Raw genomic sequence first — 22,766 nt, forward strand, 5'->3', positions numbered from 1 at the left:
CGTCTCCAATTTTGATGAGTTGAGTAATAATATTTAATAGTCTGTTGCAGAATAATTTGATTTTTTGTCTTTTTTTTACTTTTTGGTGCATATCACAACTTACAGATGGCTACTGGAACTGATAGAAGAACCAGGACTGAATGTTATTTTGATCCTCTGAAGAATTTCCCTACTTTTTTGGCTTGGCTCGGGTTTTACCAGCCACTGGCAGATACTGTAAATATTCAAGTTCACTCAACAGTAAATCTTTATTTTGTGTCTAAAATCAACCAGAAATGTATAGCATTTGGCTGGGATTAGGGCATTTGGCAATACTTGCATACTACGAGACATGCCCGTCATTGTGATAAGAGATTTTATTGGTAGAAGTAGGAGTAATTCTGGTGGTCCTACCTTAGCAATGGTCTCATGGAACTTGAAAAGTGGATCCAGTGTCTCTGGTAACTCAGCAGAAAACTGGGCCTCTGACAGGAAACTGGTGGCCTGAGGTGAAAGAGATAGGAAGAAGCAATTGTCAAATACGACCACACCAGACCAGTATCTTTTTAATCTCTGTCTCCTGTCTTCTTAAGTCAAACCCTTATTTCATTGAAAAACCTTTTTATTTTTGTGGAACCATGTGAGTCCAAAGTCCAGACTGGAATGAAACAAAGCTTACCCCTTTTTCTCTTCACTTTTCCAATCCTTTCTATTCTACTTTGTCCTATTCTATTCTAAGAGTGGTAAAGAATGGAGTGACCTATCAAGCTTTTGACAGGAAAAAACATGGCTCTTAAGGCCACAGGGCTGCCATTACGTTTTGTTCTGCTGTCAAATACACAACATATACAGTGTACATGTCCCAGATGCTGACACACAAACACAACCTAAAAACTACCTGTCCCAAAACAAAGCATCACTCATTGTGACTTTAAAGTCACTGTGCTGCCTTTTCCTTCCATGGAGTCAAATTAAGGAGTAGACAGATAAGACTAGCAGAGGTTCAAACACTCAATTTCTGCTCAGCGTAGCCTGGAAATTAAGAAATATCTAACAACTCCAGTGTATCTTACTAGTTTCAGACATTCTCATCCTGCATGGATTGGTGAAGTTTAGAGTTTCCTGATGAACCCAATGATAATGTACTTTTAACATGTATTTGTTGTAAATAGGCTTATAATGTGTGTAGTATCTTTTTAATATTTAACATACCTTCTGAAAACCAGACCAAGACAAATTCTATAAAAGTCCAATCATTAATTCATTCATCCTATATGAAATTCTGCCTCCCGTGATGGAAGACTAGGTGTTGCTAGACAGCTGGGTTTCAACTGGAAGTTGAGTTGCTCTCAAGAGCTTAGAAGTCTCATTTTCTACAATATCTGTACATGGCAACTATAGTATGGTTATGGTTAGGGAAAGATTGTGGGTATGGCAATTATACTATAGTTGTTTCTACAGTAGCTGAGAACGGACAAACCAAACATGGGTTCTAGAAAGGGTCTTTCACGTTTATTGCAAGTTTCACTATAGTTTCTCCCACAGACTTGGAAGGGGAGGGTGAAGCGAGGGGCTTGTAATCTGGAACTGCACCGATAGATGCCACTAAATCCTATAAACACTGGTCCTTTAAGGTAAAGGAAAGATTATGTATATAAATTGTGTGTTATAGTGGCTGTGGCTCAGAGGCAGAGCGGGTCGTCCTCTAATCGGAAGGTTGTTGGTTCGATCTCCGGCTCCTGCCGCCACATGTCGACGTATCCTTGAGCAAGATAATGAACCCCAAATTGCTCAAGATGCTGTGTATCGGTGTGTGAATGTGTATGAATGAGTTAGTTTCTGTTTGATGGACTTTGCCATCACTGAGTGAATGTGTGTGAAAGGGTGAATGTGGCACGTAGTGTAAAAGCATTACAAAGGCGCTATACAAGTACAGGTCCATTTACCATTTACCATCTTAATATGCTACATCCCATTCCATGCCCAGAACTTTTTGTCAGGTGCAGAATCATTGAATATGAACATGGATATGTGGCAGATTTTTTCAGTGAGTAGGGTAATATGTCACATTTGTCAATTTCTGTTTGGAAGATAAAGAAGAATCAATTAACTTAGAAGATATGAAAGTATCCTGAAAACCATGGGTGTTGCTACAAATGCCTGACACCTGATTGTGCGTTTACTAGCTGGGAAAAATGTTGTTGAGCCTTATGATTGTTGAGTTTGAACTAAGCAGAACTGTGATTAGCAGGGTGTTTTATATCATTCTCATCATCATTCAGAAATTGATTGCCCAAAGTTCTTGAATATGTAGACAAGCTAAGACATGCAGCTTTCAAGTCACTCGAATAAAAACACTTAAAATTTAAAGGAAAAGGTTAAATGAAAAGCAGCTAAAATGTGGAATGCACCTAACCAGCAATCTTAATCAGTCAGTATGGCAGCCGCAATATGGCCGCATATGGGGAATAGAAGTTTTACTTAATAATTCACATATTTACGCATTCCAAGATGGCACAAGCAGAAAGTTTTATGAAGCCTTTTTGTGTGCTGCCTCTGAATAAATATGTGAATTATTGAGCGCAACAGCTGCTTCAAAATATGCCCCTGATGTCGATGTCAAGCTGAATATGTGCAGCGTTCCCCAAAAAGAAGCCTCACTGCCTACACTCAGAAGAGAAGAATTAGAATCAAACACATGGTTACATCGGTGGTGCACTCTCACAAACCATTGCTTCAAGGGCTATTTGAACCCAAGAGATTTCTGCAGCTGTCAGTCTCTGTGGTCAAGCTGTTCCTCTGCAGCTACTTATAATGATGAGTGGTTTAAAAGCTGGCCATGTTGACGAACACAAATTTGGTTAAAAGATAAGTTGTGGGCCCTTATTGAGACTTTATTTGTAATTACTGAAGCTAAATGCAGTACTTTTTTAATATTAGTTTTTATGTTACTGTCATGAACACCATTCCCAATAAACAGTAGACTGTCACATGTTAAACATGGCTGCAATAACAGCAGGGTAGAGAAGGCCAAATGGTGAAACAACAGCTGAAAGTTGAAAGAAATTGCATTAGAGATGAGTGTTGGTGCATACCATGGATGGATGAGACCATCTTACAATAACTTTTTTGTATGCAATCAAATTAATCTTTGTTAAAGGCATACTATGCAGGATTTGCTACATAAAGAATGAATGGGAGAATGGGAGAATGAGAGGGAGCGACAGTAGTGAAAACAATGCAGAGAATTAAAGTTATTTTCTGATTGTTCCAGAGTGTTTTTTCTCTAAAGCACAAATAAACAAAGCCACACCTCCGCACAACCTTACAGGAAGGCGCCATATTTCTGAATTTTGTGTGAATGATGTGTAGCTTCATCCTGACCTGACCGCAAACCCTGCATGCCGCTATTTCTTTATCTAAGAAAATGGATATTAAACCGGAGGATATGCTTCACTCATTCAGAAAGATTGTTTACACAAAAGCTCAATGAGAAATTGTTGAGTTACAGAAGCAAAAGGATTGTCAGACAGCCCTATGGTGCTCTATATAGGGGAGGACAGAATTATTTGGACACTGTTAAGATAACTGCCAGAGAACAAGATGATGTTTTCTCCTCTTGAACTACTAACTGTCAAACTATCTGTACAGGATCAGGGAAGCTATAACGCGCAGAAGGGACAAGAAACAGCAAAGAAGTTGCATCAACTGTAACATCATGTCATTTAAAACAGTTATATTCAATATTTTTATGATATTGACAATGACAATATGAAACAATGACAAAGTGTGAAAGTTGTTGCTTGTAGTGATGAACCTACAACGAATTATGATATGAATCTGCATTGCCCCGCGGTTTTATGGAACTTTATAGTTTATTGCCATTCATTGTTTGACTGTCCTGCAACAACTTCTTGGTTTTGGTTCACGGCCACAGCAGGCAGCTGTTTTCAGAAAAAAAGCTCTATACTGTCCTGCTCTGCACCACACACACACAGTTGCTGAATATTTCACATACATTTGCTAAATTCTGTTCGATCATACTGGCGGTTATGGGTGTAGGAGTGCCCTGAGAAATGGTCTTTGAAAGCTAAACAGCTAGAGGCGACCACTTTGTGTTGACTCCATCTTTGTTCATAACTGCTCTTGCATTGTGTGTGGCAATTAATTGCTTTACCTCTCCCTCTATTGGAATTATACACTTGACTCATGTGTTCATGACAAACGTCTCTGAAGTCCAACACAGTGAGAAAAGGTTTGTCCTCTGTGAATCCTGTGTACACTTCATGTTATTTTCATTTTACTTTTACATATTGAATACAACTACACACTAAGCCAATATAAACATGCATATTAATTCATAATTTCACATTAACTCTGAATGATAATGTGGCTCCGTAACTGCTGAATGTGTAAAAACAAGTTGTTCTCAACTTACCCTAAATGTTGTGTTACAGCAAAACACAGTTATTGCAGGCTTAAAGTACTGCTTAATGGGAGTTTCTCCCATCCCCATACTGGAAATAGGCCATGCCCAGACAGTGAGTAAAACACTGCTTGGAGCTTGGGTTAGCAAGATTTTAAAAATGCTGAAAAGTTGCTGGTGGGTGCCAGTGACAGGTGATACTTTGCAGAAAAAGAACACTTGCCAATACACCCCAACACCTCCACACTACAGATATAGGAATGGAGAGCTGAATTCAAAGCATAGACTGCACCAAATTTCACAGGGATTGTCTCAACACCTAGGTTGTCAAAATAATTAGAAAATTCCTATAATCACATTAAAATTCATTTCCCAGCGACATTACATGCTACCAGTGGAAAATATATTGCTATAAGAAAATACACACACACACACGCACGCACGCACACACACACACACACACACACACACACACACACACACACACACACACACACACACACACACACACACACACACACACACACACACACACACACACACACACACTACATAAACTCTCCACAGCATCCACCTGCTCCCAGTATGCTACAGGGCCATCAGCCATGGATACGGGGTGCTAAGCAGCGGGCCAAATCAAGCACTCTGTTCTGATCTTCACAGAGCCAGGATGAAGGGTTTTGGAGAGCTAAAGCCTTAAAACAAAGACAGAGATAAAAGATACCAGAGTTCCATTCACTTTGTACTTGGAGGCCTTTGTAGCGCTTATCTACCACTCACCTCATCTTTCCCAGTACAGACCATGTCTGTGCCTTGATCTTAGGCTTGAACTTTCTCTCCTCGTTCTTGCTGGATGATTATCATTATTTGACAAAAAATACTATCATGGATTTTTATCAAATCAGCATTTTGATGAATTGGAAGATTGAAAATGGTTATTTTTGAAAACATCACATAACAGTATCGAGTGACAATACGTGCATGCTGTGCAAGAACATGTTTAATGAGGGGTTAATGAATGAACATGAGTGCACATGTTCCTACACCACCACAGATGAAGCATTCCCACGATGATCTCTCTGTTCCTTCCTCTCTCTCTACCTCAACTGGTCAAGGCAGACAGCCGCCCACCTGGGGTCTGCTGGGGTCTGTCAAAAGGAAGTTTTTCCTTGCCATCGTTTCCAAGTGCTTGCTCATGGTGGAAACTGTTGGGTCCCACATCATTTCTGTTGATGATTTGGTGCTATACTAGGGCTGCACAATTAATTCAATATTAATCGCGATCACAATTTTGGCTTCACACAATTGAATGAACACGACTGTCTACAGTATTTACATTTAAAATAAATGCATATCAAATCAAATGCACAAATCTTTGTTTACAAGTGCTCTTGCATTGTCTCTTAGCATCGTTTGTTGCCTCTCATTCTATTGGAATGATATGCTTGACTCTTGTCCAACACAGAGTGGGTAAGAAAAAGTTTCTCTTCTCGACACTGCATTGTCCTCTTTGAATCTTCTGCACTTAATTATGTACAGAACATACATGTTACTTTCACTTTACATTCATACTCTATATAAAGATGCATAAATTACATATATTTTTTATCTTTAATCCTTTATATTAGTTTTTCTAATTCTTATTTTCACCCCAATTCTAATCATCATTCTTATTGCACACTAGTTTTCAGCCTTTTGAGTGTGTCACTCTGCATTTCACTGCACATACTGTGAATCTTCAGTGTGTAGTTGATTATCTTTTCAGGTCTCTGTGGTAGAGAGATGTTGTGGTCTTTGACTTGATTATTAATGTTTTTACACAAACACATGTATACACATGCAGTTAATGTGGAGAGATGTCAGAGGGCACCTCCACAATGCCACAGGGGTCCATGCTGGACTTAAATCAGCAACACACACACACACACACACACACACACACACACACACACACACACACACACACACACACACACACACACACAGAGACCAAACAATCAGTCAGTGTATCAGAAGGCCAACTTTGATACACATTATCGGTGAAGTGCCTCTTGAGCATGAAGGACAGTAAGAACAGTTTTGGACCAAAGAAGGTGTTCTACTCATTACTCAAGGATTGTTTTTTTGACACCAGGAGCCCATGGGGAAAGAAAGTACATTCTGAAACATCTATGTGTTTAGGAACGTTTACTTCTATTGAGAGCATTTTGTAACACAAACAGTAAATATAGACTTCATTCATTTTAACAGATACCTCTTTTGTGTTGCATTTCCTCCATGTCCTATCTTGTGTCTGCTTTTTTAATCATGACTTTGTGCACAGTTTCCACAGGGGTAGTTTATCTGTTTAGGGAGAGCCAGGAGAGTCTGTTTAAGATCCGGCAATATAATAGCTGTTACCAATTTATTGCATAGATTAGGTTTTCTTTTATATACCTAGAATGGAAAGTCTGTAAAATGTTGGGTTAGGACTTGATTTCAGTCCAACATTTCAGCAACAGTGTAGACCTAAAGTTTAACTGGTTATACAAATACTGAGCGCTTCATACCGCAATTTGTTTGACATCTACAGCATGCAATGACTTTGCAGACGCCCGACTGTTGCTGGCTTCATCTACCCTGTACATACAATGCTTTTTGTACGACTGCCTCCTTTTTGCTTTTTCTGAGGTTTCTCACTTTCTTTTTCCTTAATCGATTTGAAGCTCTAAGGATAGAAGGTGCCGTATGCTGTACAGATTACAGCTCTGGGAGACAAATTTGTGATTTTGGCATATATAGTAAAACTCAAACTGACTTTGGCCAACTCTGTGCTTTGTCCTCTGATGTAATAGTATTTTTGTGGAAGATTATAATATGTGCAACTGTGTTTCCAGATGGATACAGACATGACGAAGCCCAGCTGCTAGCAAATACCTTTTTGACAACTTGTTTTGCCTTTGTTTTTGAACATTGCGATATAATCACCTTAGGTCAAAATAAAATTTCTATTGCAAATGGAAAAATAAGTTTTTACATGCTGACGTTGTTCTAGAGGCTGAAACAGAGAAAACACCAACTATTCAAATCAACTTTAAAAACTGCTGGCACAAAATGATAGTAGAAACACTCTTTCCTCTCTCTTACACACACAAAGAAGGATACACACAAGCGCACACACAAAACATTCAGTCAGTGTTAGCCTTTCCGATACACTTTAGCGGTGAAGTGCCTCTTTGGTGCGAAGGACAGTGACAATAGTTTTGCACCAACAATGTTCAACATTCAAGGATTGTTGTTCTCTTTCAAACCAGAGGGGTCATGGGAAATAATACACTGTGCCAATTTGTTTAGGAATTTACTTCTACTTATATTCACATGTATCCATCCATGTATCCCTGCCAGCAGTATTGCTGCTGTCCAATACAGTATTTGTGTTATAGTCACAGCCAGCTTTGCAGCCTTGTATTTAGGCAATAATCTGCAGTGTTTGGAGTGCCGTCTAATGGGCAGGGATCAGTATTTACATTTATTTTTTTCTATTTTTTACTTTTATTAGATAGGGCAACAGGAGACAGACAGGAAAGGCGGAAGTGAGAGAGGGGATGACACACAGCAAAGGGCCACAGGTCAGATTTACACCCTGGGCTGCTGCAGCAAGGGCTCAGCCTTTGTATGCTGGGCACCAGCTCTACCAGGTATCCGGGCGTCCCCAGGAGATCAGTATTTTTAGATCTCATTATATAGTTGCAGTCTGGGAAGCATTTGTGCGACACAATATTTTTTATAAGACTGAAAGCAGTTTGAAATGATACCTCATCCATGACAACAATGAGTGAGGACGCACATAAACTCATCATAAAACAAAGAAAATCATCTTTGTAATTTTTCATTACAAGACTTTCATATAAATGCATAGTCTGCTGTCAAAATCAGGAGAGAACTAAGTGATCAATTAATTGTCTCAGGAACCTCAGGGAAGAAACTGGATTTCAGTACATTAAAGACATTAAAGAACCTATAGACTTCAGGAATTTGAACAGGTAAATAACCCTTTGTTGTTCTGCATTTCCTGCATTTCCTAGCTATGTCTTTCTCTACTTTTTCCACAGGGGTAGTTTCTCAGTTTAAGGAGAGCCAGGAGAGTCTGTTTAGGATGTGGCAATATAATGTCTCTTACCAATTTATTGCATAGATTAGATTTTCTTTTATATACCTAGCATGAAGAATATGTAAAATGTTGGGTTAAGACCAATATTATATGTCCAATATTTTAGCATTTCAACAGTGTAGGCCTTAAATTTAAGTGGTAATGCTGAGTACTGACACAGTAGATCAAGGGCCCTATTCACAAAGGATCTTATCTTACCACTGAGTCCTCTGAAATGGACATATTCACTAAACTGCAACTTTTAGTAAGGAACTTCTAACTTCAGAACCAGTCGAAATCTCTTGTCAGAGATTCAAAAAAGTCAAAGACTGAATTTGGACAGCTGCAAGACTCTCTGGTACGTGACAAAGACATAGTATGTGGCATAACTAATGACCAAGTGAGAGACTTACTGTTGACAGAAGCACATTTGACACTAGAAAAAGTGATTAATATCTGCTGCGCAAGTGTGATTACATCCAGTCAAGTCAAAGCACTGACGGACGAAATAGAAGTGAACAAAATAAGAACACTAAGGCCAAAAGAATAAAAGGTTAAAGCCAACACAGGAAATATTGAACAAAATTAATAAAGTTGCAGGTAAATGTTCATTTAAACATGTAACAATAAAACAGTCCTGCAATTGGCCAAACATGTAAATCATGCCACAAGAAAAATCATATAGCAAAAATGTGTAGATCACAGAGTCAGCAGCACCAACATGGAAAGGAAGTGCATGCAGTAGAGCAAAGAGAGTGTGAAAATGATATGTTCATCGCACAAAGTGGAGCATGAAAAACACATCAGAGTGATGCAGTCTGCAGAGAGAATCTGAGGAAGAAAAATGGACTCAAAGCTTGAGAATAAATGAGAGAGTTGCGACTTCTAAACTGGACACAGGTGATGACTGCAATGCACTGTCAGCGTTTAATGCACTCAGTGTTAGAGGCAGGCTCAGGGAAACTCATGGCTTTCTTTGGCCATAAGATAGCACCACAGGGTAAGAGAGCACTAACATGTGAACACAAGGACCAAAAGCACAACACTGGTTGGAGTTGGAAATCACACAAGATGTTCCAGCTATACTGGGACTAAAACTGGCTGTTTGGACTGACTCACAAATCATACAGCGGTAAAGGAGCAACTACTACTACTCACAGTCAGACAATGTACAACAGGTTTTGGACACAAACGCATAGCTTGAAGCCTGGAAAGATGGATTCTCTCATGATCTTGTGATTTGTCTAGCTGCCTAGTGAGGTTACCCTAGATCTAAATAGTAGTAGATAAAGACATCTTAGTAGTGTTAGCTTGTTTTTACATCTAAACTTTTTGGTGCATATTAAATGAACTCTGGTCTGTTTTCTTGTTTGGTTTGGTTCTTTAAGGGTGATGAAAATACTGCCAATAGAAGTCTGGTATAGACTTGTGACAACCTCACTGAGACATTGCATAGAACAGGGCCATTAATTCCAGTGCATGCACTATTTCCAGGACGTTTTGCAGCCAAAGCTTTGACCCAAATTTTCTAAAGTCAACAACACACTTCTAATATGAATCTGGCATTTTCAGGGGGTGGACATTATGGCATCAACAACTACTAATTCAACAACTACTAATTCAAGTAACTCAAAAACTCCTTGGTACATTGGTACTTTCCCAAGATTGCTGGTAATAATACTGTGACTTGTGGTGCCACACAGAGAGGTCAAGGAATAATCAGTTGGCTGAGGGATTTACCTTTTATTGTTCAAAATGAAAATTCTGATTAGACCACTAAACATTAATTCATACAGAATGTATCTTTCCATCACCTTGATTGAGTTATTACCCACTTATAAAGTGCAGCAAGTGCACCTTGAAAGTACATTTATTTTATCCACTCTGTAAACACTTACATCATTAAATCTAACCTAAAAGACTAAAACTGTCTTTTTGAGGCATTCTTTTGACAAAGTTATGCTAGCAGTGTTTGAAATCATTAATGTAGTGTTTATAGGCTAGACAGTACCTCTATAGAGAGCCGTTATGACAACTGATGAAAGTAAGAACTGAGAGAACAGGGAGGTGGAGACACTTCAAAACCAGCATGAAAGTAATCCACAGCACTTTTCCTTCACAGTATAGACTACAGTACTTGAAACAATGTATTATTCTGGAAAAGATACAGTTATGTATTTTTAAAGTTGTAATTTGACAGGTTGTTAAAATGAAGACGGCAGAAAGTGGTGAGGATTTTTTAATCATAGGTTGAATGTCTTATTTCAGACCAGTTAAAGTCTGATTTAGATTCCTTCAAATCTGCATTTCTTGTGAACACCGCTGTCCATATACTGCTGTGTGCTCTTGGTCTGGTTTTTCATGATCTGAGCTAGGCCTCTTAGCCTAAAGGACCAATGTGCAGGATTAAGTGGCATCGAGCGGTGAGATTGCAGATTCCAACCAACTAAAAACCCCCTGACTGAACCAAGCTCAAAAGGAGAAGTGGATGTAAAACCTGCAAAAGTCCTTATCTGATCCAGTGTTATGGAGCCCCATACCAACAAACTGTGATGCACTGTGTGTTCTGACACCTTTCTATCAGAACCAGCATTAACTATTTCAGCAGTTTGAGCTACAGTAGCTCGTCTGTTGGATCGGACCACACGGGCCAGCCTTCACTCCCCACATGTATTACTATACCTTGGCCACCCATGACCCTGTCTCTGGTTCTTCTCCTTCCTTGGAGCACTTTTGATAGATACTGACCTCTGCAGACCGGGAACACCCCACAAGAGCTGCAGTTTTGGAGATGCTCTGACCCAGTCGTCTAGCCATCACAATGTGGCCCTTGTCAAAGTCTCTCTAATCCTCACGCTGCCCATTTTTCCTGCTTCTAACACATCAACATTGAGGACAAAATGTTCACTTGCTGCCTAATATTTCCCACCCACTGACAGGAGCCATGATAACCAGATAATCAGTGTTATTCACTTCACCAGTCAGTGCTCACAATGATATGGTTGATGGATGTAAATGGCTCATTGTAAGGTAACAAAAACACAACGATTCCTATATTCAGGTAATTATACACTAATGAAAACATACCTACAAATATATTCCATTTCTGACAATAGATCCTCTTAAATGTTACACACTGGACCTTTACAGAAAATCTTAATTCTGCTATATGCAATGATATTTTATACGTTAGGCTAGCATGCTTCCAACTCCTGGGGAAAGCCCACTCCTGTTTTAAAATGACAATGCCCCTGTAAAGAAGAACTTGAAATCCTGACCTCAATCTAAAAGTGAAATAGATCCATGGAAAACATATACAAACACAATAGATAGATTTTGTTTAATTAAACCCAACTTGTTAGGTATCTGATGACAAGCAGACCTAGTCTGAACAGACTCAAGGATAATTGCAAATTGACATAATTGCAAATATGGTCGAGAGGACACATTGAAAAGGCTAGCAACAGATGCCATTTACCCCGTACAGAGTTCACACTCTGGCCTGTTATGATTATGATACACCACACGGTCAGAGAAGAGCTGAAAAGCTGCTAAAATGTATTTAGACCATTAGGAGAAGCACAAGGCAATCTCTAAATGCTGAGGAACTCAGGACTTTCTCTCAGCTTTTGTTGCTAAAACTGGGTGGAAACAATTAGAGAGTTTAAAAGAAAACCTGCATTGCAGAACCAATCCAAAGTCTTTAGGGCAGTCACAAGCAGAAGTGGTGTGCTCGTAAACACTGTCGTAAAATATAATGCTCAGGACATCCATTTTTTTGTGTTTTACAAAGCTCTCTGTGTTACAAATTGATTCGCTGTATATCTAGTTTGTTTCACTACAGAGGACAATGGGAGGGAGAGCATTGTTTCAGATAAGACGTGTTCTTGAAGTAAGGACCATACATTTGTTAGTGGCCGTTTTCGCCGCCATTTGAGCAACTATCTAGAAATCCCCAGACGATTGGTAGGTGGGGAGATCTACAATTGTCTGGTATCACAAGACTAGACCATTACAAGAAACTAAAACTTTCCTGAATGAAGGACAGTAATAATGATAGAAAAAGTTGAAATATGACATGTGAATCATAACCGTTATATTAGCAGCAGGTAACACTGACACACAGTGTACAGGGAGACAGCCACAAACACATAAGAGAGATGAAAGTAGTGAGAGGGGAGAAAGACAGAGTTAACGAAAGGCTGGAAAGAGAGAGTGGAGAACAGAAGTAGGGAAAGAGGGATAAACAAAAAGAATGAATAAAGAAACAAAAAAAATCATTAAAAGTGTTTGAGGTTAATGTGGTGAGTTCATGTGAAATAAACAGTCATACGCTTTTATCACTCCGGGAAAAAACAATACGTGTGTGAAGCTAAGAAAGGAGCTGTACTGTCAAGCTTAGTTCCACCTCAGTTGGATTGTCATTGATTTTTCCCCCTCTTTTTCTTCTTCAGTCTTTCTTTTGTGTATCTTTTTCTCTGTCTCCCAGTCTTTCTAGGTGCTGGATGTAATTGGATTTCCTCACTGTAAAACTGAGGGTTTAAAACTGGGGGGAGGAGGGGTGCTCGACAGCCAGTCGTGCTTGTAAAATAAGATGAATAATTAACAGTTGGAAAGTCCACCCTGCCAGTTAACATTTACAACTAACCATCTCGAACTGAGTCTAACAACTACAGTAGAAATCCATTGTTTAAATGTGTGTCTATACATACTGATATACTTCAATCTACACAATCTGTATTTCTTTTCACTTCCGATTTGTACTACAACCGCAGATGCTCCCAAATCTGACATAAACTAGACCACAGTTAAAACTTGGAATTAATCTCCAAACAGCAGATCATTCTTCTCTTAATTCACAACCCACTGCAAAATATACCTTCCCCATGTGACTTTTAAAATAGAACTGGACTTGGAATCGTGCAATTTAATGTCAGAAGTTTGAAATGAAATGAAATGCACATGCTAACAATGGACATGGACATTATGGTCTTATCAGAAACCTGGCTTAAATCAACAATTCCAGATAATATGATTGCCACTGATGCATACAATATTTTCAGTGCAGATCATTCAGGCAAGTTGGGCAGAGTTGCTATTTATGTTAAATTAACTTTTTTAAGCTAAGTGACATTGTCTAAAGTCAAAAAATTGAACTACTGGCGTTGAAAGTTTATTTATTCAAGGACTCACCCCTGACTGTTATAGACCACCATCCGCCACAAAAGAAACTATTTCCACACTTTATGATGTATTACTCAACCTCAATGACTCTGAGGTAATTCTCCTGGGCGACCTTAATTGGGAGTGGCTCTCTCCTGCCTCTGGTGATATTAAAGATCTATCTGATTCTCTAAATCTCACATAAATTATTGACAATCCAACTCGAATCAACCCCAGAGACCATAGCAAATCTGCACTGTTGGATGTCATTCTTACAAACATGCCACATAAATACACATCAACAACACACAACAGCTTTATTCTGCAATAATGTCAGTGATCACTGTGCTATTGCTTGTATAAGAGACACAAAATACCTACTCATAAACCTTGTCATATTTCTAAAAGAAGTTTTAAACATTTTTTATATGCAGGCTTTTATTCATAATCTGTACAACTGTATTTGTCTGTACGTGAAAATTGAAAATTCTTGGGAATGTTTTCATAATGCCTTTACAGCTATGTGTAATAAGAATGCTCCTCTAAAGAAATTTAGGGTTAGAGGGAGAAATAATCCATGGCTCACTGAAGAGTTAGTTCATATGATCAGAGAAAGAAATGTTTCATGGGTAAAAGCTCGAGCCACAAATTATCCTGCTAACTGGTCTGCTTTTAGAATTTTAAGAAATAAATGCACAGGCTTAACCAGAAAATCCAAAACAAATGAATATTTAAAAACTGTGTCTGAAAATTTTAATAATCATTCCAAATTCTGGAAGCAAATTAAGTCTAGTCCTGTTCAAACTCCCCTTCAGATCTCCCTGAGCATATTTTTGTAAATTCAGTTGAAATTAAAAACAAATATGACATAATTGAGCACTTTAGCAAACACTTTGTATCATCTGGCTGTTTTTTGAATGAGTCCAGAACAGGTCCTCATTGCTCTAACTCCAGCACTGAAACAGCACCAGTACTTTTTGTCTTCAGATCCATTTCAAAAGAGGATATCTGTTTTGCTCCCAAAGCTATAAATCCCCAAATGTCCCCAGGACCAGAAAACCTTCCTATTAAAAGGCTGCAACTGAAATTACTGCTAGGCCTATAGCAAACAAATTCAATCCCAACAATTATGGAAGGCAGCCTACATGCTTTCCTCATTAAAGGGTGGAGACTCTTTGGGTCTTAACAATTATGAGCCAATGCACAGGCTCTCTATTCTTATAAAAATTTTGAAAGCTCAAGTAAACAATATTTTAGACATATTAAAACAATATCCAGCAGATCACAACATTCAAATGGATATACATTCAGGTTTTAGAGTAGGGCATAGCACTGTTACGGCAACTAAGTTGATGTTAAATGATATTGTCAATGCCTTGGACAAGAAGCAACAATGTGCTGCCTTATTTGTTGATCTGTCAAAAGCATTAGACTCCGTTGACCATGAGTTAATTAAGGATTGGATTTTACTTACAAAATAAGGCCAGGAAGAAACTTGTTCAGGCTACCTTTTTAAGTGTTTTGGACTATGGTGATGTTACACGTGTCTACATGCATGCTGCCTCTAGTGCTCTTCACCTTTTATATTAATCACCTTTTTATAACTAACTCTGGTTTCGGTACTCATCATTGTACACTTTATGATTTGGTAGACTAGCCATCACTAAGTCTACGTGGACAATTCAATTTGTATATTTTTGCGTACAAGGCCATGCTGGGTAAACTCCTCTCCTCTCTATCTTCTGAAGAACTCCAGTAGTCTTTAGCTTCGTTCCACCAGGTGGCGTTCTTACCAGGTTCCAAAAGTGAAAGATTTTCACTGAGCTGGGGAAAAAATATGGTTTTGACACTTCATGATCTGGCACAACTTTCTTCTAAAAAGTATGTTCATTTGCTTCTAATGTCCATTAACAAATATGTTTGCCATCCATTATCTATACCTACTTATCCTTCAGGGTTGCTGGGGACTGGAGCCAATCTGACATAAGGCGAGAGACAGGGTAAACTCTGAAAAGGTTGCCAGCCATTGTATGGCGAGATTTGGAGCAACGCTTGCATTTATTGAATGGTGTTTCTATCAATCTAATAAACCCAAGTCCCATATTCACACTCCTTTTAGCTCTGTTTCGGCCTCTACAAACTCCAGAGGGAAATATCCTGCTCTTTAGCTGGTTGATGAGAGCGGTGTGAGTTAACCCAAAAAGTTGCAGGCCTTGAAATCAAAACAATGAGTTAAAAGGAGCTAAACAAAATCTCTGCAGAGCCGAGGGGAACAGGGGGGTCTCTGTTCCCCTCGGCTCTACAGAGATTTCAGTGGCCAGTTTCTTTTCACACATACAAGTCCTTTGAAATCACATGACATTTCACCTAGTTGTTGTACTATCCATCCTTGTACATATAATAACATATATATAATTTTCTAGATATATATGTATTCCCCAAAGGTTGTCTCTCACTTCAAAACTTCCAGGGCAGAGTGCGACCAATTTTTTAAGAGTGCGACTAATAATTTTTCTAGGTCGCACTGGTGCACCTGACGCTGCCCGGGTGAAAACATAAATTTATTTCGCAAGCGCACCATCTCTCTGTGTTCTCCTGTGACCGAATAATTAATAGTCTCAATAAGAGACAGAGCTCGGGCGGGTCTTTGCCTCTGATTGGCTGTGGTCCTGTTCACCACGCTAAGTTGTGTGTGTTTAAAAATTGCGCACGACCGGAGCGCGAGAGTAGCTGACTAACTGAAACGGAAAAATAAAATAAACGCAACAAAACGAGGGAAAATGAAGAGAGGCAGAAATATTGAAAGTTTTTTTCATTAAGAAAACCAAGCCTACAACCTGCCCTACTACTATAATCCCATCCATCCCCACTACTGAGAGTCCATCCCGTCAAGACACGGAGCCCTCGGTCCCTGGTAAGATACCAAGCCCCGGTCCTTCGGCGACAGCATCAGACTCGGAACCAGAGGAGGAGATAACCGAGTCTGGGATAGAGCCCGGCTCTGAGACCCAAATTAAAAAGGCCAAAATATATTCCTTCAGACAGGACTGGCAGAAACAATTTCCCTGGCTGAGGTACAACAAAGGACGTAAGGCAATGCACTGCGTGTACTGTCAGGAGTGCGGTCAGAATATGGCCGGAAATAGTGCATTCGTGAGCGGGTCAACAACGTTTCGTATTGAAAAACACACGATATGCCGTGACAAGTGTGTAGAGAAAGTGGCCCCTCTCCCAGCTGCATTTCAGCGGCAGGTAGTAGTAATCAGGTCCTCTTTTATTTGGAAATATTTTATTTTGCTTAGTGTTTTAGTTTGAAATGTTCAATTTCAGCTCAGTGAAGCACTTTAAACACTTTATTTTTCTTTTTGTGCTTCAAATTAAGACAAGCATTTCTCTACACCTTATTCTTGTTTAAAAATCATTCACATTATATGAAAGTTATGGAGAGCAATAAAAAGGTGACCTTATGGCGTTAAAGGCGACACTAAATTTTGTGCTGGTGCACCTAAAATAAAAAGTTAGGCGCACCAGTGCAACCAATGCAAAAAGTTAGTCTGGAGCCCTGACTTCTATACATTTTTTGTTGCAGTACAAAAATAACAAATTTAGATGATCCTCTAGCCTTCAAACAGGTATCTGCTCTCTGAGTTCTAGTTTGAAATGTACCAAATCAGAATATTAAACCACAACATAACAAGCACTTGGCAAAGAAACAGACCTGACATTTAAAATGTAAAAGGTACCCTCTTACACAGTACTCCCCACCAGCAGGCTGGTTGAAACAAAGACTTAGAAATTTAGCAGAGAGTTACCCTGGGTGGTAATGATTAATTACACATGTAGCCTAAGGCAAAGCACAACAAAAACAAATGGCAGATTTCATCAAGTTCTATCATCAGTATTCAAGGACACACATGCTCAAATTGACAAACCAAAGAGAAGGGCAGATTGTGTATAGAGATTGCCAAACACTAGCCAAAGCTTTATGGGTGAGTGTTTAAAAAGTGTAGGCGACTTTAGTGGGGGGTTGAGCACAAACACAGCAAAAACAGGGAGAAATGTTTTAATCCTTGGATGAAGTGAGTGGGAGGAGGTTTTTAACTGTGTCACTACTCTCAAAATCCATCCTTAAACTGTTTTATTTTCTTTTGTATTCTTGTGAGAGGTTTTTTTTTCATGTTCATGGAGAATTCAGATCTTCTTTTAAAACCATGTCTAGAACCAGAGCGATGTCACACACTGGACTGTGGAATACCGTTTTGAAGACTTGAGTTCGGCATTATTGCGTCCTTAAAAAACAAAACAAAAAAGTGGTCTCCTGCCCTCAAATATTGACTAATCTGTTAAAGTCTACAGCACAAACATCTATGCATTAAGTGGGGTGGGGTTACTTTAGCTGAAACCAACAGTGTGTGAAGCTGAACCCTTCAGATTTGAAACCAAATATGGAGACAGTTTCTTCTTCGAATCAAGTAATTTTTGCTTTAAACTTATAATATTCCTTCACTGACAATGACCTACAGTCTCTCTCCCCACAGCTTCCCTTGTCTTCAACTTGGCAGCATTTTCTCATCATCCCATTCTTCTTCATCTCTAATTCCCCCAAAATTTCTTCATTTATCCCTCATTGTCTCTTATTCGTCTATCTCCCTCAGTCTTCTCTTCTGTGGCACTGGTATTACTGCGGCAGGATCTAGGGGAGTTAGTGGCTGATTAGGCAGCAGAACCAAGTAAAGCCTGGTTAATGGTCTCTATTTTTCTCAATACAAACTTCCTCTGAAGGCCTGAAACATGCACGCGCACACACACAATCACAGTATACACCACATGGCCAAAAGAATGTGGACACTCCACTCCCCACCACTCTTTAGGGAACAGTTTCTACACGATTCTGGCTGCAGGGATTTACTCCCATTCAGCCCCAATAGCACTACCCCACAGTACCAGTGAGACCATGAAACACACTTAAGCAACTAATACATAAAGTCTGAAGGCTTATAAGAAGCCAAAAACACAACAAGTGGTTCATACAGCCCTGGATCCTTGGAATTACGTTCACATTGGACGATTCCACACCTCATTATTTATACTCAGTGGCCACTTCATTAGGTGAACCTCTACAAGTCTGTTATAAATTCTAACTACGTTTATATGCAGGACTTTTGACACTGTCATGGAAGTGTTAATTCAATTGTTTTAGCATTGCGGTTATGATAGCCAATATGGTGTCCATTCAAATGAGCTGGTATGACTGCTGGGCGATGAAGTCTGGTGAACAATTGGCATTCCACTTTATTCTAAAGGTGTTGAGTGTCATGTCACTCATGTCATATGATGCCATTTTATGACAGCATTAAATGACACACTTTGGCACCAACAGCACGGTATTCATTATATTTTATGAGTTTTAGACACGCAGGAAATGACAATGTCAGGGGGCCGTTGACGTCATGTTAAAAATAAGCAGGTGACCTTCTGAAATGGTCGCAGTTTGGTTGGGTTTAGGCAACAAAACTAGGTTAGATGGTTGGTTAGATTTAGGCAAACATTATGGTTTTGTCACTTAAGTTGCTTGCATAAGTTACGTCATATAAGTTAAATACGTTAGACAATAAAGCAAGAAAAAGTTAAAATAAGTCAACTTTGATTTCTGGTTTCACATAGGACACCAACAGCAGTCTCCTGGGTGAAAGTTCTGTGTTTGATTGACATGTCCAACCTCCCCAACCTCCTTCATATGCAGACTTTGTTGCTCTTCATACTATATCACCTGACATTTTTTCTCTATGACATTTGTGCGTAAAATCACATACCATCTCTGCACAATATAAGTCAGTAGAAATTGAGACACTCGTGATAACATGCAAAATGACTTAAAATTGGTGTGTTGTTCATACATAAGTATATGTCCTTGAGCTCTTTCATTAAACAATCCTACAGTATATCCCATCTTTACCTGTGATAACCTGCAGTGTTATATATTAGATATCTAATTCTAACTAACCTGGCAGGTTTGGCAGATCCTGCCTGTGAAAAGTCTGTGGGGCACAGGAAGTGATGAGTCAGTGGCAGCAGTTTGAAGTGTTTGACTGACATAATCTCTATGAAGTACAGTACAAAAAGATCACAGGAAACACTGTCTACAACCATAGACTAAAAAATCCCTCAACCTAATCTCAAACCCTAAACCCAGCCTGTCCAGTAACTAAGCCCTCAGGGATATTTCTATTTTTGTGAGGACATTAGGTAAAAGAGCATTCTCACGCACACACACATACTGAACTGCATGCCAGTTCCTGATACACTCCATCTCAGTGGCAGTTATTTGATTATACCCTGGGGCACTGTAGGAGCAAGGGACAAACTGAGCAAGAGAGAGAGAGAGAGAGAGAAAGAGAGAGAGAGAGAGAAAGAGAGAGAGAGAGAGAGAGAGAGAGAGAGAGAGAGAGAGAGAGAGGAGGCAAAACACAAGACAAATTTCAATCTGACAGCAAGAGAACGCAAGATGGAGAGACTGGGAGCGGGAGGTGGAAGGGCTGAGATAAAGAATAGGAGTGACAGTGTCTGGATCAATAGTGTGTTGAGATATTCATTTGGACTCTGCTGGGGTTCCAAAAGTAAGCACACACTCTGTTTCTCTCTTTCTGTCCCTCTAGCTTGCTCTCTTTATATCCACAGCTTATCCTCTCCCCCTCTGTCTCCTGTCTGTCTAGATAGTTCACCACTGGGTGTCACTGAGGAAACAACAGAGGCAGCAGCAACCTCATTGTGCTATTGAGAGTATCTGGATGGACAGAGTCAACTAGTAGCAGATCCAAGCTGGGGTCCATTCACATTTTAATTAAGGCGATATATGAAGGCTGTACTATTAGCAAGTCAGCGCCTGGTTCACTCTGCATTTGAGTCGAGTTGAGTGGGTGGGAAATAACTTGACCTCATCAATGATAACGATGTACTTGTTGTAGGATTTCACTATTCAATATCCCCCCATTGCACTTACGCAAATCCATGCAGCATTAATGAAGGATAAGAGGACTGAGAGGATGGTTTCTGGTGCACCCTTGCATCTGATGTTGAGGCAGGGACACAAAATAAAAAATACAAACTGTGGCAAATTTTGGAATACTCAACTATATTTTGCAGTAGCAATACTGCAGCTCTCCTGCAACATGCATGAACAGCACAATCACTATCAAGGGGTCCAGCAGATTATAGAACATATGAATAAATGCTACATAAAAAGGTCTGAACTAGGAATAAATGATAAAGCCCAGATATTCTGGAAGCTAGTCATAGGTATAGCGAAAACTGTGACTCTAATTGTTTCAAATATCAGAATAAAAAAGTACCCCTAAAATCTTGAATTATGACAACATAGTTTGAGACCAGTTATTCTGAATTAAGATGTATTATGGTGGATGACGAGTATAATGGCATAGCACCACTGTTCAGCTGCATGTGAATACAAAGGTAAGTGCAACCCTGGATGCTGTGCCATTTTTATTTCAGTTTGGACATCATTTCAATTTTCTTTGCCTAGCATGTGAAAAGTCAGGAATTTGAACCCTACATTTTAAGTTTAATTTTATAGAAGAGTTAAAAAAATATGTTTATAAAAAATGTCCAGCCCTTAGTGACTGAAGTCATACTATCATTAATGTAAAATAATTATACCATTCCAAACATGGGGTATTATTGTAATAAGTTACTTGGTCTGATAGCTCACTGAACATAGACGTTCATGATCACTGTTTAGAACAAATCAGCAACTCTCATCTCATGAGCAGCTGCTCCAGTGGAGTTCCAGTCGAGGCCAGGGGATACATTTCAACTGATTATGAATTCATCAAGTATGCAAGGCTGTATATAAGCAGCAGTTCTGTAAGTAAGTGTATAGCCCACCATCACTCTATATAACAAAGTAAATGAAAGAAAGTAATGTATCTAGTTAGGTAGAGAACAAAGTGAACATGACCAGAGTGACTAGCATGGCTGCTCTAGGCTCTACAAGTGTATCCAATTGTAGCCCTGAGGAAGATTAAAGGCCCAGGCTCTAAGCTGTTTTCCTCGTAGCAATTTTGTTTCAGTTGTGTCAGTTCTTAAGTTATCTTACAAGTGGCCTCACACTTGGAAAATGAATGGATTATTGTAGCATGTGCATGTATGTATGTAAAAGATCACTTTGTTTTATCTGGCAGTATGTTAGATGTACAGACTGCTCATAATCACCTTCTATGGTGACACTGTGGTGTATTTAACTTAGATAATTGAAATACAAACAATCATTGGCACAGGCTATCCACAAAGTAAGAGAAAAACTTCTTCTTCTTCTTCTTCTTGAAACTTTGAAGAGACAATGCCATATCAATGGCAAAAAGGAATCAAAGATACTGTTGTCAGATCTCAGATCTGTAAACTTTAAATGGAAATTAAAAAAAAGAAAAAAGGTAAGAACTCTGAAACAAAGCCTGTAGGAAACAAGGCTTATAGGTTTTAATGGAAAAAAAGTATGAGAAAAGCATAATCACTTGCTCCTAGTGTGTAAGTGGCTAATTACATGTTACTGAGATTGACAAGAGATATACTGATACCTGAAGTGAGAAATAAGGGACCAGCTATGATTAAAAAATAACCTCCACTAATTCATAACGCTTACACAATGTTAATGCAGGATGGATGCAAGATGGAGGTCTATCACTGAACTGTGCATGGCCCTATTGTAAGATAAATGCATTACAAGACAGGACAAATGCAATCTCTTTACCATGTGAGTTGGCACAGCAACATGGGGCAGCTAACAGCTTTAAAGATGCTAAATCATACTGAATGTTGCAAGAAAAAAATATAAAGTTTTGAACATTTTACAACCATCACAGACACCAAGATAACACAAGACAAATTGCACCAACAGAGGAACTAAGCAATAGACATATCCCAGACACAAACTCTGCCTCTGCAGAGGAAGTGGGCTCTCTTTTTCCATCTGCAACAGTCTCTACATAAACAGCTGCATGCAACAGCAACTTCATTTTCACTCTTACTTTGCATGTGAATGGCTTACTTAGAGTG

General features: G+C 39.2%; 1 protein-coding gene across 6 annotated transcripts in view; it reads right to left on the minus strand.

The window, feature by feature from the left end:
• Window positions 1-22,766, minus strand: part of LOC127350801 (inactive N-acetylated-alpha-linked acidic dipeptidase-like protein 2) — a 479,274-nt gene that overhangs the window by 73,621 nt on the left and 382,887 nt on the right. For 5 of the 6 annotated variants that reach the window (XM_051377800.1, XM_051377799.1, XM_051377804.1 and 2 more), the window contains one exon: window positions 394-483. The exons of the other annotated variant lie outside the window; for it this stretch is intronic. In XM_051377800.1, coding sequence (XP_051233760.1) covers window positions 394-483 — 90 coding nt within the window. The remainder of the gene's footprint in view (window positions 1-393; window positions 484-22,766) is intronic. 6 annotated transcript variants of the gene reach the window in all.

This window comes from Dicentrarchus labrax, unplaced genomic scaffold (assembly GCF_905237075.1).
Source record: "Dicentrarchus labrax unplaced genomic scaffold, dlabrax2021, whole genome shotgun sequence".
NCBI classification, from domain to species: Eukaryota; Metazoa; Chordata; class Actinopteri; family Moronidae; genus Dicentrarchus; species Dicentrarchus labrax.